General features: G+C 38.6%; 1 protein-coding gene across 1 annotated transcript in view; it reads left to right on the top strand.

Annotated features, from left to right (window-relative positions):
- The window catches only part of LOC100344835 (mitochondrial adenyl nucleotide antiporter SLC25A24), a 74,247-nt gene extending 48,030 nt beyond the window's left edge, over positions 1-26,217 (top strand). The window contains exons 7-10 of the mRNA XM_002715453.6: positions 19,072-19,179; positions 21,967-22,134; positions 23,966-24,116; positions 25,899-26,217. Coding sequence (XP_002715499.1) covers positions 19,072-19,179; positions 21,967-22,134; positions 23,966-24,116; positions 25,899-26,074 — 603 coding nt within the window. The 3' untranslated portion in view covers positions 26,075-26,217. The remainder of the gene's footprint in view (positions 1-19,071; positions 19,180-21,966; positions 22,135-23,965; positions 24,117-25,898) is intronic.
- Positions 26,218-26,768: the final 551 nt, after the last annotated feature.

Raw genomic sequence — 26,768 nt, forward strand, 5'->3', positions numbered from 1 at the left:
ATCTCCTACTCCCTCTCCCATCCCATTCTTCATCAAGATTCATTTTCAGTTATCTTTATATACAGAAGATCAACTTAGTGCATACTAAGTAAAGATTTCAATAGTTTGCACCCACACAGATATACAAAGTATAAAGTACTGTTTGAGTACTAGTTTTACCATTAATTCGCATAGTACAACACATTAAGGACAGAGATCCTACATAGGGAGTAAGTGCACAGTGACTCCCACTACTGATTTAACAATTGACACTCTTATTTATGGCGTCAGTAATCACCTGAGGCTCTTGTCATGAGTTGCCAAGGCTATGGAAGCCTCTTGAGTTCACAAACTCCCACCTTATTTAGACAAGGCCACAGTCAAAGTGGAAGTTCTCTCCTCACTTCAGAGAAAGGTCCCTCCTTCTTTGATGGCCCATTCTTTGCACTGGTATCTCACTCACAGAGATCTTCAATTTAGGTAATTTTTTTTTTTTTGCCACAGTGTCTTGGCTTTCCATGCCTGAGAAACTCTCATGGGATTTTTAGCTGGATCTGAATGCCTTAAGGGCTGATTCTGAGGCCAGAGTGCTGTTTAGGGCATCTGCCATTCTATGAGTCTGCTGTGTATCCTGCTTCCCATGTTGGATCATTCTCTCTCTTTTTTATCAGTTAGTATTAGGAGACACTAGTCTTGTCACATAAACAACAAAAAGAGTGTTAAGAGGAAGTGTTTAGCAATTGGTGCCTACATCAAGAAATTGGAAAGGAACCAAATAAATGAGCTATCAATGCATCACAAGGATCTAGAAAAACAACAGCAAACCAAACACAAAACTAGTAGAATAAAAGAAATAATTAAAATTAGAGAAGAAATCAACAAGATTGAATCTAAAAAAAAACAATTTAAAGATCAGGAAAATGAGCTGGTTTTTGTTGTATCCTATAAATTTTGATATGTTGTATTGTCATCTTCACTCATTTCCAGAAATTTTTTTATTTTTCTTTTGATTTCTTCAGTGACCCATTTTCATTCAGGAGTATGTTGTTCAATCTCCATGTGTTTTCATATGTTTAGAGCTTCTTGAATTATTGATTTCTAGCTTCATTCTATTGTGCTCAAATAAGATGCACAGTATTATGTCATTTAAAAAAAATTGCTGAGACTTGCTTTATGGCCTATCATGTGGTCTATCCTAGAGAAAGTTCCATGCACTGATAAGAAGAATGTGTATTCTGCAGCTGTAGGAGGGACAGTTTTGTAGGTATCTGTTAGATCCATTTGGGCTACAGTGTTGATTAACTCTGTTGTTGCCTTGCTGATTTTCTGTCTGGTTGATCTGCCCATTGTTGAAAGTAGGATATTGGTTTCCCCATTACAATTGTATTGAAGTCTATGTCTCCCTTTAGATCCACTAACATTTCTTTTAAATAGCCAAGTGCCCTGTAATTAGGAGCATATACATTTATAGTAGTCACATCTTCCTGTTGAACTGATCACTTAATCATTATATACTGAATGATCTTTCTGATGTGATGGTGGATTCTATTTGGTAGTATTTTGTTTAGGATTTTTGTATCTTTTTCATTCAGGATATTGGTCTATAGTTCTCTTTCTTTGTTGTATCCTTTTTGGTTTTGGAATTAAGGTGATAATGGACTCATAGAAGGAGTTTGGGAGGATTCCTTAACTTTCAATTGTTTTAAATAGTTGAGAAGAATTGGAATTGGTTCTTCTTTAAAGGATTGGTAGAATTCAACAGTGAAGCTGCCTGGCCCAAGCTTTTCTTTGTTGAGAGAGTCTTTATTACTGATTTATTCCTCATCTTGGTTATTGTCTATTTAGGTTTTCTGTGTCTTCCTGACTCAATTTTAATAGATTGTACGTGAACAGAAATCTATTCATTTCTTCTACATTTTCCAATTTGTTGGCATACAACTCTTTGTAGTAATTTCTTATGATTCTTTTTATTTCTGTGGTGTCTGTTGTTACATTTCCTTTATCATCTCTGATTTTTTCTTCATTTTCAATTATCTTTATATACAGAAGATCAATTTAGAATATATTAAATGAATATTTCATTAGTTTGCACCCACATAGAACATAAAGTGTAAAATACTGTTTCAGTACTAGTTATAGCATTAATTCACATTGGACAACACATTAAGGACAGAGATCCCATATGAGGAGTAAGTACACAGTGACTCCTATTGTTGACTTAACAATTTGACACTCTTGTTTATGGCATCAGTAATCTCCTTAGGCTCTAGTCATGAGTTGCCAAGGCTATGGAAGCCTTTTGAGTTCGCCGACTTCGATCTTATTTAGATAAGGTCATAGTCAAAGTGGAAGTTCTCTCCTGCCTTCAGAGAAAGGTACCTCCTTCTTTGATGGCCCGTTCTTTTTACTGGGATCTCACTCTCAGAGGTCTTTCATTTAGGTCCTTTTTTTTTTTTTTGCCAGAGTGTCTTGGCTTTCTATGCCTAAAATACTCTCATGGGCTCTTCAGCCAGATCTATCATCTCTGATTTTATTAATTTGAGTCCTCCCCAACTTTTTTTGTTATTTGGGCCAATGTTGTATCAGCCTTTAAAATTTTTTTCTGAAAACCAGCTCTTCATTTCACTGCTCTTTTGTATCATTTTGTTGTTTCACTTTTGGTTATCTCTTCTCTAATTCTAATTATTTTTTCCTCCTACTAATTTGAGGTTTGGTTTGTTCTTGTTTTCCTAGGTCCTTGAGATGTGTTGTTACATAATTTATTTGATGCCCTTGAAGTTTCTTGATGTAGGCACTAATTGCTATAAACTTCCCTTTTAACACTGCTTTTGATATATCCATAAGTTTTTATATGTTGTGATGTCATTTTCATTCATTTCTAGGAATTTTTTAGTTTCTTCTTTGATATCTTCTGTGACCCAAGGTTCATTCAGCAGCATGTTGTTCAGTCTCCATGTGTTTGTATATTTTCTAGAATTTATTGTTAATTTTCAGCTTCATTCCATTGTGTTCAGAAGATACATGGTATGATTTCAGGTTTATTGAATTTGTTGAGACTTGCTTAATGGCCTAGCTTATGGTCTATCCTAGAGAACGTTCCATGCAGTAATGAAAAGAATGTGTATTCTGCAGCTGTGGGATGAAATGTTCTGTAGATATTAATTAAATACCTTTGGATCCATAGTGTAGATTAGTTCCATTGTTTCTTTGTTGTTTTTTTTGTCTTGTTGATTGGTTCATTGATGATAGTGGAGTGTTGAAGTCCTTGTTATTATTGTTTTGGAGCCTATGTGACAACTTTTTCAAGGAGTTTTACTGTGAAAAGGAAAGGGGAAGTAGAGTGGCAACTAGATGGGGTTTAGATCAAGAGAATGTTTTTCCAGAAATGGAAGAAACAATGTTTGTATGCTTATAGAAATGATCCAGTAGAGAGGGGACGACTAACAGTACAGGAAAGAGAGAGGAGTACTGCTAAGAGAACTTCCTGGAAATCTTTCAGTGGGGAGAGAATATAGACACTGATGTCATGGGAGAAGCTCACCTTGATAAGGAACTTTATCTGCCGTCATAAAAGTACTATGAAATGGGCACAGATGCTGGCAGGGTTGTGGAAACCTTGTTTCTCATGGTTCAGTTTCTTCAGTGAAATTGGAAGCAAGGACGTGTTGGAAGTTTGAGGGAAAAGGATATATGATATAATTTTCTAGGATAGTTGGAAAGCAAATGGACTGAGAAAATAAGATTGCTGGGTGCAGAGGCCCAGCTGATTTTGTAGTTGTGAATGTCAAATAGTGTATAGTTCCATAAAATCTTGCTTTCATTAGATTTTTAGGTGTGGTAGTTTCATATATTCAAATATTTAGCACTTTCCCCTTCTCTCATTCACATTTGAGATAGCATATTTTTTTTTTTTTTTTTTTTTTTTTTTTTTTTTGACAGGCAGAGTGGACAGTGAGAGAGAGAGACAGAGAGAAAGGTCTTCCTTTTGCCGTTGGTTCACCCTCCAATGGCCGCCGCGGCTGGCGCGCTGCGGCCGGCGCACCGCGCTGATCCGATGGCAGGAGCCAGGAGCCAGGTGCTTTTCCTGGTCTCCCATGGGGTGCAGGGCCCAAGCACCTGGGCCATCCTCCACTGCACTCCCTGGCCACAGCAGAGGGCTGGCCTGGAAGAGGGGCAACCGGGACAGAATCCGGCGCCCCGACCGGGACTAGAACCCGGTGTGCCGGCGCCGCTAGGCGGAGGATTAGCCTAGTGAGCCGCGGCGCCGGCCTTGAGATAGCATATTTTTAATTTTCATTATAGTCAAGTTAAAAGCAAAAAGACTCTTTGAAGAAATATAGTTAAGGGCTGTAAGCAATAATCAAATGGAAAATTGACTGTTTCACCTATATATAGTAAATTACAAAATAATCACAGATAATTAAAACTATAGTAGTATAACGTTCTTAACTGTTAGTTTGACAAAGATATAAAACAAAATTTGATAAAACTGTAGTTGCAGCAATACTGATATAAGCATTTCTTTGTTTTTTTTTATTTTTTAAAAATTTTTAACTCCCATATGTAAGGGAGAACATATAATATTTGTCTTTCTAGGTCGTGCTTATTTACTCCACAGGATGTCCTCAGTTGCATCCTTTTTGCTACAAATGGTAGAATTTCATTCTTTTTTAATAGCTGAATAACATTCCATTGTATATATATGCTAGATTTTCTTTATCCATTCGTCTGATAATGGACACCTTGATTGATTCTATAGTTTGGCTATTGTGAATAGTGCTGCTATAAATATGGTGGTATGGGTGTCTCTTTGATACATGTTCCTGCCTTTTAGATATATAACCAGTAGTGGGATTGCTGGATCAGAGCCAAACTGATGCTGGTGCCATGCCTTTGATCCTCCAGAACTATGAGTCAAATAAACTTCTTTTACTTATAAGTTTATCCAACCTTAAGGACGGTGCTTGATGCTATGTGAGAGTAGAAGTTCTCAATCAGTGTTATGATGTTTTAGTTTGACTTACAAAGGTCGACTGGAGTTAATTGTATATTATTATTAATAATAATTAAATACCAAATTTTATGAATAATTTTCTTCAAAGGGAGGTTGCATCTAGCAGTAGCTAAAGTCTTTGACTCTCGAGGCAGATTCCAGTCCTAGCTCTACCACTTGCTGGCTATATAAAATGGGGTAATCTGTGCTAAGATTTTCTTAAATGCTCCTTAACTCAAAATAGAGGGAATAATGATTAAGGTTGTTTGGGGGAATTCAATGAATTAACATGTATATAAAGTATTTAGAACATTAGCTAACATAAGCATTTATGAGCATATACTATTATTTTTTAAATGACTAGACTGCAACCTATTTATATGATAATACACTTCCTTGTAGCTAGGAGAGAAAGGAGGGCCTTATACCTAGCATGCATAGAATTATATAAAAAATGTAGCCATGCAAATATGAGGCAAATATGAAAGTCATTTGTCATAGCAGAAAAGGTGTAAATAAAGTAACTGAAATTTCAGACTGTTTCAGGGTCCATAAAACCACCCTTAGGTTCAGCGATTCATTAGGAAGACTCACAGGGTTTAGCCTATAGTTGCACTCGGCTAAGATTTATGACCACAATGAATGTCAAGAAGTATTTTCTCCATATTCTTCTAGTTGTTTTATGGTTTTAGATCTTATGTTTGTCTTTAATCCATTTTGAGTTGATTTTTTGTTTATTCTGTGAAATAAGGGTCCAGTATCTTTCTTCTGTATGTGGATATTCAGTTTCCCCAGTGCCATTTATTGGAGAACCTATTCTTTTGTCTGTGACACCAAAAAGCACAGACAACAAAGGAAAAGATACACAGTTGGAATACAATAAAACAAGGACTTCTGCACAGCAACACAAACAATATGTAGAAGGAAAAGGCAACTTACTAAATAAGAGAAAATATAGATCAGGAACTTACACAACCCTTGTCAAAGATCAGTTGATTATATATATGCGTTTATTTCTAGGCTCCCTATTTTATTCCTTTGGTATAGATATCTGTCTTTATTCCAGTTCCATATTCTTTGGGCTGTTGGGTTTTATTATGTGTTTTGAAATCAGGAGGTCTGATGCTTCCAGCTTTGTTGTTTTTGTTCAACACTGACATGTTGTTCAGGGTCTTTTGTTCATATAAATTTTAGGATTTTGTTTTCTGTTTCTGTACAAATAATGACATTGAGATTTTGATGGTATTACTTCTTCAAATATTTGGTAGAATTCATCTGTGAAGCCATATGGGAGATTTTTGGTTACTGATCTAATCTCCTTATTTGTTATTGGTCTGTTTAAACAGGCTTTCTATATCTTCTTGGTTCAGCTTTAGTAGGTTGTATTTTTTTCTTTTGATTTGTTCGTCTGTTCCATGTTATCCAATTTGTTGGTATATAATTCTTCATAGTAGTCTCTTATAATCCTTATTTCTGTGACATCAGTTATAATGCCCTCCTTTCATTTCTAATTGTAGTCATCTGAGTCTTGTCTTTTATTCCTTAGTTTACCTAAAGCTTTGTAAATTTCACTATCAAAAAAGGCTTATTTATATTGATTTCGTCTATTGTTTTTCTTTTTTTATTTTTAATGTACATATTTTATTTTATATACTGTATACATTATGGAGAATTCATGGTGAGACAAATAACTTTTGGTTCAGACTTAAGTGTTCACAGCTTATGGTCTAGGGATTAAATTTTTGGGAAAAAATTTCAGGGAAAAATAGACAAAAACAAAAATAGGTAAAAGTTCACCTTAAAAAATAAAGTACTACCTCTTTACATATAATTTATGCATTTGTAATTTACTTTTCCTCCTAATAAAGTTTATAAGTTATTTCAAGTATAATATATTTTACAATGAGAAACAAACTTAAAAAAGAACGAGTAACATTACAAAGAAAATTATGCCACACATTATAACCCAAAGCATAAAGAAATTCAGATCAAGCTTTCTGATTGTCAATGACAAAGGAAAAACATAAAGTTTCTCATAGTCTTTGATAGAAATAAATAAAGTTTAATAGTTTTTCTAATTCATTTTTTTTATCTTTTATTTAATGAATATAAATTTCCAAAGTATGACTCATGGATTACAATGGCTTCCCCCCCCCCCATACCGTCCCTCCCACCCACAACCCTCCCCTTTCCCACTCCCTCTCCCCTTCCATTCACATCAAGATTCATTTTCGATTATCTTAATATACAGAAGATCAGCTTAGTATACCTTAAGTAAGGATTTCAACAGTTTGCTCCCACACAGAAACATAAAGTGGAAAATAATAGATGATTTTTTTTAAATGATGATGAAATCAGATCAGACCTATTGTCATGTTTAATCCCAGTGAGAGTCAAGTTGGGAATTGATAATTTCTTTTTTTTTTTTTTTTTACAGAAGATCAGTTTAGTGTACATTAAGTAAAGATTTCAACCGTTTGCACCCCCATAGAAACACAAAGTGAAATATACTGTTTGAGTACTCGTTATAGCATTAAGCCTCAATGTACAGCACATTAAGGACAGAGATCCTACATGAGGAGTAAGTGCACAGTGACTCCTGTTGTTGACTTTACAAATTGACACTCCTTGGCCGGCGCCGCGGCTCACTAGGCTAATCCTCCGCCTAGCGGCGCCGGCACACCGGGTTCTAGTCCCGGTTGGGGCGCCAGATTCTGTCCCGGTTGCCCCTCTTCCAGGCCAGCTCTCTGCTGTGGCCAGGGAGTGCAGTGGAGGATGGCCCAGGTGCTTGGGCCCTGCACCCCATGGGAGACCAGGAAAAGCACCTGGCTCCTGGCTCCTGCCATCGGATCAGCGCGGTGCGCTGGCCGCAGCGCGCCAGCCGCGGCGGCCATTGGAGGGTGAACCAACGGCAAAGGAAGACCTTTCTCTCTGTCTCTCTCTCTCACTGTCCACTCTGCCTGTCAAAAAAAATAAAAATAAAACAAACAAACAAACAAAACAAATTGACACTCCTGTTTATGGCATCAGTAATCTCCCTATGCACCAGTCATGAGTTTCCAAGGCTATGGAAGCCCCTTGAGTTCTCCGACTCTGATCTTGTTTAGACACGGTCATAGTCAAAGTGGAGGTTCTCTCCTCCCTTCAGAGAAAGGCACCTCCCTCTTTGAAGACCTGTTCTTTCCACTGGGATCTCACTCACAGAGATCTTTTTGCCAGAGTGTCTTGGCTTTCCATGCCTGAAATACTCTCATGGGCTTTTCAGCCAGATCCGAATGCCTTTAGGGCTGGTTCTGAGGCCAGAGTGCTATTTAGGACATCTGCCATTCTATGAGTCTGCTGAGTATCTCACTTCCCATGTTGGATCACTCTCCCGTTTATTTATTCTATCGGTTAGTGTTAGCAGGTACTAGACTTGTTTATGTGCTCCCTTTGACTCTTAGTCCTTTCATTATGATCAATTGTGAACTGAAATTGATCACTTGGAATAGTGAGATGGCATTGGCACATGCCACCTTGATGGGATTGAACTGGAATCCCCTGGTATGTTTCCAACTCTACCAATTGGGGCAAGTCAGCCCGAGCATGCCCCAAATTATACATCTCTTCCCTCTCTTATTCTCACGCTTATGTTTAACAGGGATCACATTTCAGTTAATTTTCAACACTTAAGAATAACTGTGTGATAATTACAGAATTAAACCAGTCATATTAAGTAGAACAGACAAAAAAAATACTAAGAGGGATAATGATGTATTAAGTTGTCCATTAACAGTCAGGGCTATGCTGATCAGTCACCATTTCTTATAGTGTCCATTTCACTTCAACAGGTTTCCTTTTTGGTGTTCAGTCAGTTGTCACTGATCAGGGAAAACATATGGTATTTGTCCCTTTGGGACTGGCTTACTTCACTCAGCATGATGTGTTCCAGATTCCTCCATTTTGTTGCAAATGACTGGATTTCGTTGTTTCTTACTGCGGTATAGTATTCTAAAGAATACATATCCCATAATTTCTTTATCCAGTCTACCGTTGATGGGCATTTAGGTTGGTTCCAGGTCTTGGCTATTGTGAATTGTGCTGCAATAAACATTAGGGTGCAGACCGCTTTTTTGTTTGTCAATTTAAACTCCTTTGGGTAAATTCCAAGGAGTGGGATGGCTGGGTCGAACGGTAGGATTATATTCAGGTTTCTGAGGAATCTCCAGACTGATTTCCATAGTGGCTTGACCAGTTTGCATTCCCACCAACAGTGGGTTAGTGTCCCTTTTTCCCCACATCCTCGCCAGCATCTGTTGTTGGTAGATTTCTGTATGTGAGCCATTCTAACCGGGGTGAGGTGAAACCTCATTGTGCTTTTGATTTGCATTTCCCTGATTGCTAGTGACCTTGATCATTTTTTCATGTGCCTGTTGGCCATTTGGATTTCCTCTTTTGAAAAATGTCTATTGAAGTCCTTGGCCCATCTCTTAAGTGGGTTGTTGGTTTTGTTTTTGTGGAGTTTCTTGATCTCTTTGTAGATTCTGGTTATTAACCCTTTATCTGTTGCATAGTTTGCAAATATTTTTTCCCATTCTGTCAGTTGTCTCTTCACTCTCCTGACTGTTTCTTTTGCAGTACAGAAACTTCTCAATTTGATGCAATCCCAATAGTTGATTTTGGCTTTGACTGCCTGTGCCTCCCGGGTCTTTTCCAGAAATTCTTTGCCTGTGCCAATATCTTGAAGGGTTTCTCCAATGTTCTCTAATAACTTAATGGTGTCAGGACGTAGATTTAGGTCTTTAATCCACGTTGAGTGGATTTTTGTGTAAGGTGTAATGTAGGGGTCTTGCTTCATGCTTCTGCATGTGGAAATCCAGTTTTCCCAGCACCATTTATTGAATAGACTGTCCTTGCTCCAGGAATTAGTTTTAGATCCTTGATCAAATATAAGTTGGCTGTAGATGTTTGGATTGATTTCTGGTGTTTCAATTCTGTTCCATTGGTCTCTCCATCTGTTTCTGTACCAGTACCATGCTGTTTTGATTACAACTGCCCTGTAGTATGTCCTGAAATCTGGTATTGTGATGCCTCCGGCTTTGTTTTTGTTGTACAAGATTGCTTTAGCTATTCGAGGTCTCTTGTGCCTCCATATGAATTTCAGCATCATTTTTTCTAGATCTGCGAAGAATGTCTTTGGTATCTTGATTGGTATTGCATTGAATCTATAAATTGCTTTTGGGAGAATGGACATTTTGATGATGTTGATTCTTCCAATCCATGAGCATGGAAGATTTTTCCATTTTTTGGTATCCTCTTCTATTTCTTTCTTTAAGGTTTTGTAATTCTCATCGTAGAGATCTTTAACGTCCTTGGTTAAGTTTATTCTAAGGTATTTGATTGTTTTTGTAGCTATTGTGAATGGGATTGATCTTAGCAGTTCTTTCTCAGTCATGGCATTGCTTGTGTATACAAAGGCTGTTGATTTTTGTGCATTGATTTTATATCCTGCCACTTTGCCAAACTCCTCTATGAGTTCCAATAGTCTCTTAGTAGAGTTCTTTGGATCCTCTAAGTACAGAATCATATCGTCTGCAAAGAGGGATAGTTTGACTTCTTCCTTCTCAATTTGTATTCCTTTGATTTCTTTTTCTTGTCTGATGGCTCTGGCTAAAACTTCCAGAACTATGTTAAATAGCAGTGGTGAGAGTGGGCATCCCTGCCTGGTGCCAGATTTCAGTGGAAATGCTTCCAACTTTTCCCCATTCAATAGGATGCTGGCCGTGGGTTTTTTTATAAATTGCTTTGATTATATTGAGGAATGTTCCTTCTATACCCAATTTGCTTAGAGTTTTCATCATGAAAGGGTGTTGAATTTTATCAAATGCTTTCTCTGCATCAATTGAGATAATCATATGGTTTTTCTTTTGCAGTCTGTTAATATGGTGAATCACATTGATTGATTTGCGAATGTTGAACCATCCCTGCATACCAGGGATGAATCCCACTTGGTCTGGGTGGATGATTTTCCTGATGTGTTGTTGTACTCTATTGGCCAGAATTTTATTGAGGATTTTTGCGTCTATGTTCATCAGGGATATTGGTCTGTAATTTTCTTTCAGTGCTGCATCTTTCTCTGGCTTAGGGATTAAGGTGATGCTGGCTTCATAGAAAGAATTTGGGAGGATTCCCTCTTTTTTGATTGTTCTGAATAGTTTGAGAAGAAATGGGATTAGTTCTTCTTTAAATGTCTGGTAGAATTCAGCAGTGAATCCATCTGGTCCTGGGCTTTTCTTTGTTGGGAGGGCCTTTATTACTGTTTCAATTTCTGTTTCAGTTATGGGTCTATTTAGGTTTTCTATGTCTTCATGGTTCAATTTTGGTAGATTGCATGTGTCCAAGAATCTATCCATTTCTGATAGATTTTCCTGTTTGCTGGCATACAGGTCCTTGTAGTAATTTCTGATGATTCTTTTTATTTCTGTGGTGTCTGTTGTTACGTTTCCTTTTTCATCTCTGATTTTATTGATTTGGGTCTTTTCTCTTCTTTTTTTAGTTAGTTGGGCCAATGGGGTGTCAATTTTGTTTATTTTTTCAAAAAACCAGCTTCTCGCTTTGCTGATTTTTTGTAATGTTTTTTTGGATTCAATCCTGTTAATTTCTTCTCTGGTTTTAATTATTTCTCTTCTCCTACTAGATTTGGGTTTGGTTTGCTGCAGTTTTTCTAGGTCCTTGAGGTGCGCTGAAAGCTCATTTATTTGGTACCTTTCCAATTTCTTGATATAGGCACCTATTGCTATAAATTTGTCTCTCAATACTGCTTTTGCTGTATCCCATAAGTTTTGATATGTTGTGTTGTTGTCTTCATTTACTTCCAGAAAGTTTTTGATTTCTCTTTTGATTTCTTGAATGACCCAGTGTTCATTCAGGAGCATGTTGTTCAGTCTCCATGTGTTTGCATACTTTCTGGGGTTTCCTGAGTTGCTAATTTCCAGCTTCATTCCGCTGTGGTCTGAGAAGCTGCATGGTATGATTCTAATTCTTTTAAATTTGCTGAGACTTGCTTTATGGTCTAGTATGTGATCAATCCTAGAGAAGGTTCCATGCACTGCTGAGAAGAATGTGAAGTCTGTAGATGTAGGGTTGAAAGTTCTGTAGATATCTGTTAGATCCATTTGGGCAATAGTGTCAATTAAATCTGCTGTTTCCTTGTTGATCTTCTGTCCGGATGATCTGTCTATTTCTGAGAGTGGAGTATTGAAGTCCCCCAGTACTATTGTATTGGAATCTAAATCTCCCTTTAAGTCCCTTAACATATCTTTTAAATAGACCGGTGCCCTGTAATTAGGTGCATATACATTTATAATAGTTACATCTTCCTGTTGAATTGATCCCTTAATCATTATACAGTGTCCCTCTTTGTCTCTCTTAACAGTTTTTGTATTAAAGTTTATTTTGTCTGACATTAATATGGCTACACCTGCTTTTTTTTGGTTTCTGTTGGCATGGAATATCTTTTTCCAACCTTTCACTTTCAGTCTGCATGCCTCTTTGTTAGAGAGATGTGTTTCTTGTAGGCAACAAATAGTTGGGTTGTGTTCTTTGAGCCAGTCAGCCAAACGGTGTCTTTTAACTGAAGAATTCAGACCATTAATGTTCAATGTGACTATTGATACGTAGTGACTTTGCCCTGCCATTTTCCCGGAAATATTTTCTAGTATATGCTTTGAGCTTCCCATGCTCTTTTACTGGTAGGTGTTCTTCCTTTCCCTTCTTTCATATTGATGGCCGTGTTTCTGTGTTTCTGAGTGTAGCACATCTTTAAGTATCTTTTGCAGGGCCGGACGAGTGGCCACAAAGTCTTTCAATTTCTGTTTGCTATGAAAGGTCTTTATTTCACCTTCATTCACAAATGAGAGCTTGGCAGGATATAATATTCTGGGCTGGCAATTTTTCTCTCTTAGCACCTGTGCTATGTCTCGCCATTCCCTCCTAGCCTGTAGTGTTTCTGATGAGAAGTCTGCTGTGAGTCTGATTGGAGATCCTCTGAGAGTAATCTGACATTTCTCTCTTGCACATTTTAGGATCTTTTCCTTATGTTTCACTGTGGTAAGTTTAATTACCACGTGTCGTGGTGAGGATCTCTTTTGGTCATGTTTATTGGGGGTTCTATGAGCTTCCTGTACTAGGATATCTCTGTCCTTCTCCAAACCTGGAAAGTTCTCTGCTAGTATCTCACTAAAAAGGCCTTCTAATCCTTTCTCTCTCTCCATGCCTTCAGGAACTCCTAGAACTCGAATGTTGGTTTTTTTAATAGTATCCTGTAGATTCCCAACAATATTTTTTAGATTTCTAATTTCCTCTTCTTTTCTTTGGTTTGACTGTATGTTTTCCTGTGCTCTATCTTCTAAGTCCGATATTCTCTCTTCTGCTTCACCCATTCTGTTTTTAAGGCTTTCTAATGTGTTTGTCATTTGATCTATTGAGCTCTTCATTTCATTTTGATTTCTCTTCACTATAACACTTTCCTGTTCTACTAGTTTCTGAGTTTCATTTTGACTCTTCCTTAAAATTTCATTTTCACAAGAGAGATTTTCAATCTTGTCCATTAAGGATTTCTGTAGTTCAAGGATTTGCTTTTGAAAACTTCTAAATGTTCTTATCATAAAGTTTTTGAAATCCGTATCTTGCATTTCTTCTATCTCATCATCTTCATAATCTTGGCTTGGGGTGTTTTGCTTATTTGGAGGCATCATAGTGTCATCGTTGATCTTGTTCCCTCGATTTCTGTGTTTGTTACTCGGCATAGTTAATTCTTCTTGTGTCACTGTGCGTTTTTTTATTTTTTTATTTTTTTATTTTATACTGTGTCCGTGTTAAGTGGACTGCCTGCTGTTGGAGGAGCCTTGGAGGCTTGAGATGGGTGCGGCCTGAGAGCTCTGCCTGGTTCTTCCTGGTTAAGGGTGTGCAAAGGTGACACCCTCAGGTTATGCGTGGTAAATCTCTCTCTTTTTATTTATTTATTTATTTATTTATTTATTTATTTTATTTATTCAGGGGGTAAGTAACACCGCATGGCACGGCTGTGCAGAATTGATGGTATTTCGCTTCCAGTCTTTGGCTTCTACCCGCAGAGTTCCAGAGCCCCTTTAGGCTTCTCTGGACTCCCACTGGGTTGCCTAGGCTACTGAATTGTAGTGACTCAGTTCCTTAGCTCTCCCCCATTGATATGCAAATCCAGAGAGGGGGCCTGCTCTTTGTCTCTTGGGAATTCTTCAAGCCTTGCAGCCTTGTAACCTTTGCAAGGTTAGGGGGAAGAGAAACCCCAAAGCTTTTTTTTTCCTTCTTTCCGGTAGTGAGTTTGCTGCACTTTCCGGCCCCCCTCTAGATTCTGACCCCCGTTTCTCCACCAATGTCTCGGGTTATTGAGCTCACCTCCCCTTCCAGCGCCGATGTGTGGACTTGGAGCCCTGAGCGTCCCAAGTCTCCCCGCTGTTGTCTGTGTGGCATGCACTCCCCTTCGAGCACTGGCGCACAGACCCCTCTATTGTTTTTCCATTGTCTATTTGACTTATTTTTGTTTTAGTCTTTGTTATTTTCTTGTTTATATTAACTTTAGATTTCTTTTTTTGCTTGCCATTCTAGTTTATTCAGTGTAAAGTTGGATTGTTTATTTGCTATCTATCTTCTTTGTTAATCTAGTCATTTATTTCTATAAACTTCCCTCTTAGTACTGCCTTTGATGCCTATAAGGTTTTATATGTCTTGTTTTCTTTCTCATTTGTGTCAGGATTCTTTAAAAGTCCATTTTGATTTTCTCTTTGATCCATTGTTTTTTCCCCCCACTGGTTCTGGGGGTTTTTATTACTTTTTAAAAAAGAATTATTTATTTATTTGAAAAACAGAACTACAGAGAGACAGAGGCAGGGGGTGGGGAGAGAAAGAGAGAGAGAGAAAGAGAGAGAGAGGTCTTCCATCTGCTAGTTCACTCCCCAAATGGCTGCAGTGGCCAGAGCTGAGCCGATCCAAAGCTTCCTCTGGGTCCCCCATGTAGTTGTAGGGGCCCAAGCACTCGGGTCATCTTCTACTGCTTTCCCAGGCCATAGCAGAGAGCTGGATTGAAGTGGAGCAGCCAGCACTTGAGCTGGTGCCCACATAGGATGCTGGCATGGCAGGTGGCTGCTTTACCTGCTGTGCCACAGTGCTCCCCCCACCCCATTGGTTGTTAAAGAGTATGATGTTGGGCCGGCACCACAGCTCACTTGGCTAATCCTCCGCCTGTGGTGCTGGCACACCGGGTTCTAGTCCCAGTTGGGGTGCCGGATTCTGTCCCAGTTGCTCCTCTTCCAGTCCAACTCTCTGCTGTGGCCCAGAAAGGCAGTGGAGGATGGCCCAAGTGCTTGGGCCCTGCACCCACAAGGGAGACCAGGAGGAAGCACCTGGCTCCTGCTTCGGATCGGCGCAGTGCGCCGGCTGTGGTGGCCATTTCGGGGGTGAACCAACGGCAAAGGAAGACCTTTCTCTCTGTCTCTCTCTCTCTGTCTAACTCTGCCTGTCAAAAATAATAATAATAAAAAAAGAGTATGATGTTTAACATCCATGTCTTTGTGAATTTTCCTGTAATACTTTCCTTTGTACCAGTAGTTCATCCCAAGCCACCAGGACTAAGAATCTTAGTAATTGTAATTCTACAATGTGCTATAGGCTCACTTCCTATTTCCTGCTGTGCATTGGGTCTTTGTTACACTTGACTGTTCATTGATTTGGTTCTAATAACAACAGCAGACTGGCTTTCTTGGATCACTTTTGAAGTGACACCAGTTATCCTAGTTTGGAGCCTTTTCAAAGCAGTCTAGATGCAGGTAGTTTTTAAAAAGGTTTATTTATTTATTTGAGAGGGAGGGAGAGAAGGAAAGAGAGAGAAAGAGAGTGATCTTCCATTTACTGGTTCACTCCCGGAATGGCTGCAATAGTTAGGGCTTGCCCAGAACAAAGCCAGAAGCCAATAACTCCATCCAGGTCTACCACGTGGGCAATAGGCACTCAAGTATTTGAGCCATCATTTGCCACTTCCCAGGCATATTAGCAGAGATCCAGAACAGAAGCAGAGTATGTGGGACTCAAATTGGCACTCCGATATGGGATGCTGGCATCTGCTGTGCTATGATGATGGCCCCATGGCTGCAGCTAGTTTATTTTGGAAGAAGCAGGAGTAAGGAAGTAGTGACAATGAAGAGGGAGAAGAAAACTTGATATAAGGCTGCATAAATTAGGTTTTAGCTGAAGCCAGCAGAAGCTTCATCCTGCTGCAATCTCTATGAAGTATACGAAATGCCTCCCCAAATTGTCTATCTGAAGGAAGGAAACTGAGGCATTTATCTACCAGCTCCTATCTCACATTATATTGGAGTTGCTGCTGGGTAATTTACCTTCTCCAGACATCTGAGCTGGATGATTTCCTACAGCTTTGGAAAAGGCACTGCTGCAGAAAGTCAAGAGATAGAGGCTTTTGCTTTAGGTGAGGCTCTGGTAATGTGAGCCTGCACTGAATGGTCTAGATGTGATGTGGCTCCAGAAGTGTCTACCCTGGCCAGCTTTCATCCTGCTTAGGTTTGGGGGCCTGAGAGTTGTCTTGTATATCAATGAAACACAAGATTTTGTAAGCTACACTTACGTTTTTTCTAGCAATACAATTCTTGCAAAAAAGTCTTTCACTTTTTGTCTTCTTCCCGTTAACACCACACGAGAATATTCATATTCAGAGATCTTTTCCAATGTTTTATTCTATTTCAGTGTTCTATTTCAATGTTCTTTGCTTGGTCTTTCTTGACACCCACTCCCTGCTTGCCTGTCTCCCCCATTTTTGTAGCAGGCAACTTTGATAACAACTGAAAAAACAAATTGAAATTGAATGACAACACCCTTAATAGGCAATGTTAATAGTGTGGAGAAGCAAGTAACTCTACCAAACCTGAAGTCCACATTTCTTAACTCTCAGGCTAGACAGAGAATTCTGTGGGATGAGCTCTCTTACTTTCCCTGTCTACTTGCAAACTGGCTTCAGAGAATGTCCTGAGGCGGAAAAATAGAGAGATACTTTAGCTCACGTCTCATAGATTGTGCTAAACTCAGCAGAGAGCAGGCAACACTAACCAACACTCTGTGACTGCCCAACTAGTTTTTCTGGAACTTTAGACTCAAAAAAGCACGTGATCTATCTTCCAAGTAATAGCAGGAGGCAGTTCTCTCAAAGCATTCCTATAAAGCACTAAAAAGGTCATGAGAATGGGTATTTGGTGCAGCAGTTACGATGTTGCTTGGATGCCCACATCCCATATCATAGTGCCTTTTTCAAGTCCTGGCTCCATTCCTCCTACTTCTAGCTTCCTGCTACTATACACCCTGGGAGGCAGCAGGTGATAGCTCAAGTATCTGGGTCCCTGCCACCCATGTGGGGGACCTGGATTGAGTTCCTAGCTCCTGGCTTGGACTGACTCAGCCCCAACTGATTCGGGCATTTGGAGGGTCAACCAGATGGAATATTATTCTCTTTCTCTATCTTTCAAATATAACAAAAATAATAAATAAAATAATAATCACCTTCTTAACCTGTAATATCTGTGCCTCAACAAGCCAGTACCACATATTTTAGGTTTTCATTGTGGCAGCACCTTCTATCCAGAAACTGATTCCTGTGCTTGTTAGGATCCATTATAAGCAGTTGTTACAAAGGGATTCCAAAACATAGTGGCTTAAATAAGATAGAAGTAAGTGATGCAGGGCTTATGTAACTATCATCATCAGCACATGGCTTCAAAGGATCTTTGCCTTTTCCCAGGCAGAATAAAGAGGAGGAGTACATGACAAGCATCTTCAAGGTGATGTTGCAAAAGGTGTGTACACTCAACTTTCACTCATATCTCATTGACCAAAATTAATTACTTAGCCATATAACCTAACTACAAGGGAGAAAGGGAGAATGGTAGTCTGTAGTTGAGTGAACCCTGTTCCTAAAAGAGCATAATGGTTACTGGGAACAGATAGCGGTCCCTCTGAATTAACTGGAACAATCATACTTTCTGATGGGGAGTTACTGATTTGAGAACCAGAAAGTCAGCTCATAGAGAGCAGCTGAGTCACATTGATAATCAGTCACCAGAAAAGACAAAATCATCCTGCCTCGGAAGTAGCCAGAACACATGCTTTCTAGAGCTGTCTTGGATACTAAATGATTTTCCAGTTTAAATCTCCATGAAATTCCTTACTTTAGGTCCTTTTTTAAAAAGATTTATTTTATTTATTTGAAAGTCAGAGTTACATAGAGAGAGAAGGAGAGACAGAGAGAAAGAGAGGTCCTCCATCCGCTGGTTCACTCCCCCACTGGCCACAATGGCTGGAGTTGTGCCCATGTTAAGCCAGGAGCCAGGAGCTTCTTCTGGGTCTCCCATGTGAGTGCAGGGGCCCAAGGATTTGGGCCATCTTCTACTGTTTTCCCAGGCTACAACAGAGAGCTAGATCGGAAATGGAGCAGCCGGAACCTAAACCAGTGCCCATACGGGATGCTGGCACTGCAGGCGGTGGCTTTACCCATTAGGCCCCTTTAGATCCTTCTGAAGCATGACTATTAGGCTTAGAGTTCTATCTTCCCCTTTTCAACATAGGTTCTTATAATAACCTACCTTAAACTTGAGCTAACCGGGATGTATTGTTCCTTGTAACAAATAGAGCCTCCAACATTAGGTTACTATTCCTGATTATCCAGTAACCAGACAATACTAAGTGCCTTCCATGTGTAAGATATGGTGCTAAAAAATGATAATCCTTGTCCCCTTTGTGTCATTTGCATTTCTCTTATGAAATAAAACATTCAAAAATATGCTTAAGTGATTTAACATTACTGTTGACTTGTTCTACAGAGAAAAGGCAAAAGAAGACTTGAGGGGTTTTACTTACTGGACAATTAATTTCATAAAATTAAAATCAGATATTCTACCGCATTGTGTTAATATTGGGTATCTGGTATAATTTTTTAATATAATTTTATCCTAGTTAATGTTATAAAATTAGAAACTATATATTCCACTTTAGTAATATACATTTCAACACTTTTATTCATCCAGTATAAGAAATGGCTTAGTTTTGATGATACTCGTATAGGAATTCTTCAAAGATTTATATCTGGTTCATTGGCTGGAGCAACTGCCCAGACCTGTATTTATCCCATGGAGGTATGTATTATTATAAACTTTTAACTAAAGTCATGCTTTTAATGAAAACTGAAACTTCTTATAAATGAATTCAGATCAATATTTTGTAAAACTAACAGCTTTATAACTACAGAATTTAAATTTTATGTCATGTCAGTTGGTCTCAACAGCATTATAGATAGACCAAAAAGGTTATTCGATTTGTTGATAGAAATACTTACTCATTAACCAGGCAGATTTATATTATTTACTCTATAAGTTGCAGGCATTTTTTTCTAGGTGCTTTGCAGGATCCTGAGAACAGTCAGAGAAGGATTTTTGTCATGTGGCTTAGAGTGTGGCAGGATGAATAAAGCATGTACAACAGTAATGAAGTAAAATAGGAAATACGAATTCTAGAAGAGATATCAATATAAATTGCTATGGGAATTTAAAGGGGAGAAATTATTTCTAGCTAGGGAGTTTACGAGAATCAGCTCAAGCTGACTTGCCCCAAATGGTAGAGTTAGAAACATACCAGGGGACTCCAATTTAATCCCATCAAGGTGGCATGTACCAATGCCATCTCACTATTCCAAGTGATCAATTTCAGTTCACAATTGATCATAATGAAAGGACTAAGAGTCAAAGGGAGCACATAAACAAGTCTAGTACCTGCTAACACTAACCGATAGAATAAATAAAGGGGAGAGTGATCCAACATGGGAAGTGAGATACTCAGCAGACTCATAGAATGGCAGATGTCCTAAATAGCACTCTGGCCTCAGAACCAGCCCTAAAGGCATTCGGATCTGGCTGAAAAGCCCATGAGAGTATTTCAGGCATGGAAAGCCAAGACACTCTGGCAAAAGATCTCTGTGAGTGAGATCCCAGTGGGAAGAACAGGTCTTCAAAGAAGGAGGTACCTTTCTCTGAAGGGAGGAGAGAACCTCCACTTTGACTATGACCTTGTCTAAACAAGATAAGAGTCGGAGAACTCAAGGGGCTTCCATAGCCTTGGAAACTCATGACTGGTGCATAGGGAGATTACTGATGCCATAGACAGGAGTGTCAATTGGTAAAGTCAACAACAGGAGTCACTGTGCACTTACTCCTCATGTAGGATCTCTGTCCTTAATGTGCTGTGCATTGAGATTTAATGCTATAACGAGTACTCAAACAATATATTTCACTTTGTGTTTCTATGGGGGTGCAAACTGTTGAAATCTTTACTTAATGCATACTAAACTGATCCTCTGTAAAAAAAAAAAAAAAAGAAAAGAAAAGAAATTATCAACTCCCAACTTGACTCTCACTGGGATTAAACATGACAATAGGTCTGATCTGATTTCATCATCATTTAAAAAAAATCATCTATTATTTTTCACTTTATGTTTCTGTGTGGGAGCAAACTGTTGAAATCCTTACTTAATGTATACTAAGCTGATCTTCTGTATATTAAGATAATCGAAAATGAATCTTGATGTGAATGGAAGGGGAGAGGGAGTGGGAAAGGGGAGGGTTGTGGGTGGGAGGGACGGTATGGGGGGGAAGCCATTGTAATCCATAAATCGTACTTTGGAAATTTATATTCATTAAATAAAAGTTAAAAAAAAAAGAAATGTTTATTTTGATGCAAAAAAAATAGAATATGAAAGCTTGGTTTAGAATTTGGTCAGTCAGAGATTATAAGGAAGGGAATTTTAGGTGGAAATAACAGCTTGAACAAAAGAATGGAGATTTTAAAAAGTAGACATTTCTGTTTGGATTGGACAGTAACAAAAATGAAGTATTAGGGTCAGATCAGAAAGGTTCTTGAATGCACTTTAAGAAATTTAGTTTTTTTTTTTTTTTTGTGGGGGGGACAGGCAGAGTGGACAGTGAGAGAGACAGAGAAAAAGGTCTTCTTTTGCTGTTGGTTCACCCTCCAATGGCCGCCGCAGCCGGCGCACTGTGACCGGCGCACCACGCTGATCCGAAGGCAGGAGCCAGGTGCTTCTCCTGGTCTCCCATGGGGTGCAGGGCCCAAGCACTTGGGCCATCCTCCACTGCCTTCCCAGGCCACAGCAGAGAGCTGGCCTGGAAGGGGGGCAACCAGGACAGAATCTGGCGCCCTGACCGGGACTAGAACCCGGTGTGCTGGCGCCGCAAGGCAGAGGATTAGCTTAGTGAGCCGCGGCGCCGGCCCAAGAAATTTAGTTTTAATTCCTTAAATAATAAGACTTTGGAGGCTGAAATCTTGATAAACTTTTTAGGGTGGGAAAGACTGAAGAAATGGGAAAATAATTGCCATAATGCAGGGAAGTGATAACAATTGCTTGTTAAGACTAAAGGAGATTGACTCCTGTTAAAGCTGTCTTAAGAAATTACAACTTGAAAAACTGAAAGCAGGGAAAATAGCCAAAGGGAGGAGGTGAAGATTTATCTGGGTTATGTGACTGAGTTATCTTTTTTTGTTCAAAAAGATTTTAAAATGTTTTACATTACATTTGAAAAGTTAGAGAGGGAGTGAGGGAATTAGTGAGAAAGAGAGAGAGAGATACGAAGCTCCTGGCTTTGGCCTGGGTGAGCCCTGGTTGTTGCAGCCACTTGGGGAATGAATCAACAGATAGGAGATCTCTGTCTGTCTCTCCCTTTCTCTCTGTAACTCTTTCAAATAAAGAAAGAAAGAAATGTTTAAAAAATCATTATTAAAAACTATATGTTTATGATTGCTTTCTTTTTTATTTATATAATAATTTGGAAACATGAATATTATAGCTGACAGGATTGCTAGATGGGTTGGGTGGACTTGATCAATATATCTTTATTATATTCTTTCACATTTAGGTACTGAAGACCAGGTTGGCAGTAGCTACGACAGGAGAGTATTCAGGGATCACTGATTGTGGCAAGAAGCTTCTGAAACATGGAGGTGTCAGAACATTTTTCAAGGGTTATCTCCCTAACATGCTGGGCATCGTACCATATGCAGGCTTAGATCTTGCTGTTTATGAGGTGAGTTTATTATCATAATATGATATTATATGTTAGATTAGAAGATGTTGTCCAACAAGTTTTATTTTAAAAATATGGTCATAAATTACTTTTTAAATAGTAGCTTCTGACAGAGAATTGAATTGGTTTGTACTTATCATTAGATACATATATATGTATTAGACATCTAGTACTCTAATAATTATTTGCTTTTATTGTGAATTAGTTTTTGATAATAACTACAGACCTAAATTTTGGTAAAATAGTGGTTCTCACCTCTGGATGCATAGCAGAATTACCTACGTGTGTTCCTTAAAAAAAATAAGTTTTGTGGTCTACCTCTTGAGATATTCTGATTTAAATACCTCAAAGTCAGCCCTAGGACTCAGATTTTTAAACTGCCTAGATGACTCTGATGTATGGGTAGGATTCAGAAAACTGAAGTATTATTGCACTGTTGTGAAAGTGAGAGCTGAGGAGAGGAGTAATTGGGGGTTGGGGAGGAGGGGCAGCAGGGAGATAGGACAGACACCATGACAGGGTGGAACTGACCAAGGAGATTCCAGGGCACCCCTGTCCCCTTTTCAGCCCATCATTTCACTTTTATGATCATTTATGTTTCAGGGAAACCATTGTGATAGTTCCCATTTGGTCATAAGAACCAGTGAGAGTACGTGATTAGAAAAACTTAAATCATTCTTAATCCAGGAAGGACAGCTCTCCAAAAGCATAAACCCAGCAGTATTTTTGGCGAGTAGTGCCACCGTCATGCAAAAGTTGGCTAATTGTACTTAGCACTTTAAAAAGTATAATTATATTTCTGTAGGTGTTTATATAATTTTATAGCATGTATTTCTTTTCCTATTCTTAGCTATGTGATCCTATTAAAATAAATTTTTGCTGCTATTTATGTTGGGCTCTCTCTGTTCTTTAATTTCTATGGTTCAGTATCTTCTGCTTTCACACCAGAGTGCTCTGGCACATTTCTCTTTATCATTAGATGACTGTAATAGTGCATGAGTAAGAAGTTCAGTTTTTCAAAAGCACAAATTATGCATTTTAATAATTGTCCCAATACATAATGGTAAAGTTGCTATCCTTTAATAAATGAAGAGTTCTGAAAGCACTTAGTGAAGTTTTAAAGCCACTATTTCTCAATAATTTCTTCTAGCCACTTCTGTTTGAGGAAAGGCAGATTTGGAAAGACTAACCTTTCTTTTATAAAAAGAAAATGTGGTTTTCTTCACCTAGAGTAGATTGTGTAGTCTTCCTATCTACAACATTCTATTTTTTAATATTTATTTATTTATTTGAAAGACAGAGTTACAGAGAGGCAGAGGCAGAGAGAGAGAGAGGTCTTCCATCTGTTGGTTCACTCCCCAAATGGCTGCAACAGCCGGAGCTGAGCCAATCCGAAGCCAGGAGCTTCTTCCAGGTCTCCCACATGGGTGCAGGGGCCCAAGGACTTGGGCCATCTTCTACTGCTTTCCCAGGCCACAGCAGAGAGCTGGATTGGAAGTGGGGCAGCTGGGACTCGAACCAGTGCCCATATGGGATGCCGGCTCCACCACAGCGCCAGCCCCAACATTCTATTAATCTATGTGAAACTCTCCAGGGTTTTGCTCAGGTGTTTGAATATCGTCATAAACAAAAACAAATAAGCAAAGTTAACAAAGCATACAGAGACACACAAACATAGAACTTGAACTGAGGTTGAATAAATACATTTATTTGAAAACATCTGTATACCAATCCCTTAAACAAAGGCAGGAATAGACCTTCTGTACTGAAGAGCTCTCCTATTTAGAATTGTATGGCAGTAAAGAATATTTACTATTGTCTTCTCTGCAAGCTTTTGAAGAATTATTGGCTAGACCACTATGCAGAAAACTCCGTTGATCCTGGGATAATGATTTTGCTGGGCTGCAGTACATTATCTCATACTTGTGGCCAATTAGCCAGCTTCCCTCTGAACCTCATTAGAACTCGCATGCAGGCTGAAGGTGAGTTGTTGTTTTAATGAAGTAATGATAACTAAGTTAAAAAGTAGTTTTTAAGTGAGTATACATTGAAGATTTCAAAAACAAAAACTGTAGAATTGGTGAAGCAAAAGCTCTGATTTAAAGCATGAATCTTGAATTTATTATATTATTAGATAGAGCCTCTTGTAAATTTACATTTTATGTCTTCTCCAAAGTTTTGTGTAGAACTCTCCTGATTTCTTTCAGTTAGTGATGATCTCTTTAAGAAGTTTACAGTTGGCTGGTGCTGTGACTCAATAGGCTAATCCTCTGCCTGTGGCGCCGGCACACTAGGTTCTAGTCCCGGTCGGGGCACCAGATTCTGTCCCAGTTGCTCCTCTTCCAGGCCAGCTCTCTGCTGTGGCCCGAGAGTGCAGTGGAGGATGGCCCAAGTGCTTGGGCCCTGTGCCCGCATGGGAGACCAGGAGAAGCACCTGGCTCCTGGCTTCGGATCAGCGCGGTGCGCTGGTTGCAGTGTGCCAGCCACAGCAGCCATTGAGGGGTGAACCAACGGTAAAGGAAGACCTTTCTCTCTCTCTCTCTCTCTCTCTCTCTCTCTCTCTGTCAAAAAAAAAAAAAAGTTTACAGTTAGGAAGTGCTGTGCAGGTCAATAGAGGAGGTTTTGCCTTCTTCATATTGATTAATACTTACCCCATTTGAACATATAATTCCCCCTTAGCTCTTCCGTCATGCTGTATTTTGTATCAGGAATCAGGAACTTAATAAATTTGTGGAATTGAACTCAATAATTTTTTATTCCAATATACTTAGGGAGGATGTCTGTTTTGCTCCCTTCAGAGTGAAATATTAGGAATTTAGATTTTTTAAAAAAGATTTATCTATGCATTTGAAAAGCAGAGTTACAGAGAGGCAGAGAGAGAGAGAGAGAGAGAGAGAGAGAGAGTCTTCCATCTGCTGGTTTACTCCCCAGATGACCGCAATGACTAGAGCTGTGTCGATCTGAAGCCAGGAGCTAGGAGCTTCTTTCGGGTCTCCCATGTGGGTGCAGGAGCCCAAGGACTTGGGCTATCTTCTACTGCATTCCCAGGCCACAACAGAGAGCTGGATAAGAAGTGGAGCAGCTGGGACTCCCATCAGCACCCATATGGGATGTCGACACTGCAGGTGGCAGCTTTACCCGCTACACCACAGCGCCAACCCCAGGAATTTATATTTTAAGAAAATACCTTTGTCCTTTTCAAGAAGCAAAACCTCCTTCATAACCCTACTGTTAACCTTCTTGATAACCTATTAAGGGGTCATATGGTAACGGTTATTCTTTAACATTCTCTGTTTAGTCAGACTTTTTGATTTAATTTTCCTTGTCATCCAGTTGGAAAATCTACCCATCCCATCACCCATCCTTCCTCTGTCCAACTATCCATGCCATACCCCATTCCAGATGCTCCTTTGAGGTCCTTCATGAAAGGTTTTCAAGCATTGTACACTAGAACTTTCTGTCATAATGGAAATATTCTATATCTGTGCTGTCTAGTGCGGATGACACAGTCACACATGGCTATCAGGCACTAGAAATTTTGCTAGTGCAACCTAGGGACTGAATTATTGGTTTTATTGGATTTTAATTAATTAAATTGTCATGATTGTCTAATGCAACCATATTGGACAGCACAGGAGTATCTTATAGATAGGAGAGTGTATACTTTGAAGTAATTTCAGTCTTCATAAATTCTTATTTATCACTGGACTATATTAACATCTAAAGATTAAATATTGAATTACACTGGTTTTCTTAATTTACAGCCCTGGCAGAAAAGGAAACAACACCAATGATTCAACTCATTCGAGAAATATATAAAAAAGAAGGAAAAAAGGGATTTTTTAGGGGCATCACCCCTAACATCATAAAGTTGCTTCCTGCAGTAATCATCGGCTGTGTGGCTTATGAAAAAGTGAAACCATACTTTGGATTAAAATAGAAATGCAAAATACCAAATTGTTGTCATTGACATAATCATCAAATTGTAGGATAATTCCTGAATTATAAAGAGATCTTATCCTAAAAGAAAATGTATTAAATTATTGTTAAAATATTTTCTCTTTACCAATTATAAAATATATAAATTAAATAATGATGTTGGTAAAGTTATTTAATAATTTAAAAAACCTTGATACCCACAGGATTTGATTTACATTTACCACTTGGAAATGTAAATTCCCTTGAATTCTAGCTTGAAATTTCTTTTTGACTGGACTTGAAAATTCCATAGAGTAACATTCTAAAACATTTGGTTAGGTACAGGAGTTTATATTAGCCTTTTTGTATTTAAAAACATTTTTTAAAAGCTGCGTTTTCAAATGTTTTATATACCAAAAGAAAAATCAGTGCATCTAAAATTGATGTCTAATAAATAAGTGGAGTCTCTGTTTCTTTTCATCAAGAAAAATGGAAAGTTTGTTTCATGATTCCTTCTGTGATATTGTGGATGGAACACTGCTAATATATTTCTTATTTCTCCAGACATGTTTATTTGAATTTACAAACACTGCTAATTCATTTCACTTATTGAAATTTTCATCTTTTATACGGAAATTGACATTGATAACAAATCAGCATTAGATAAATTTTATCTTAAGTTAAAAAACAATTGAGAGGAAGAATTTTAAAAATTA

The sequence above is a fragment of the Oryctolagus cuniculus genome, chromosome 7, assembly GCF_051225735.1.
Source record: "Oryctolagus cuniculus isolate XC-2025 breed Fujian yellow rabbit chromosome 7, ASM5122573v1, whole genome shotgun sequence".
NCBI classification, from domain to species: Eukaryota; Metazoa; Chordata; class Mammalia; order Lagomorpha; family Leporidae; genus Oryctolagus; species Oryctolagus cuniculus.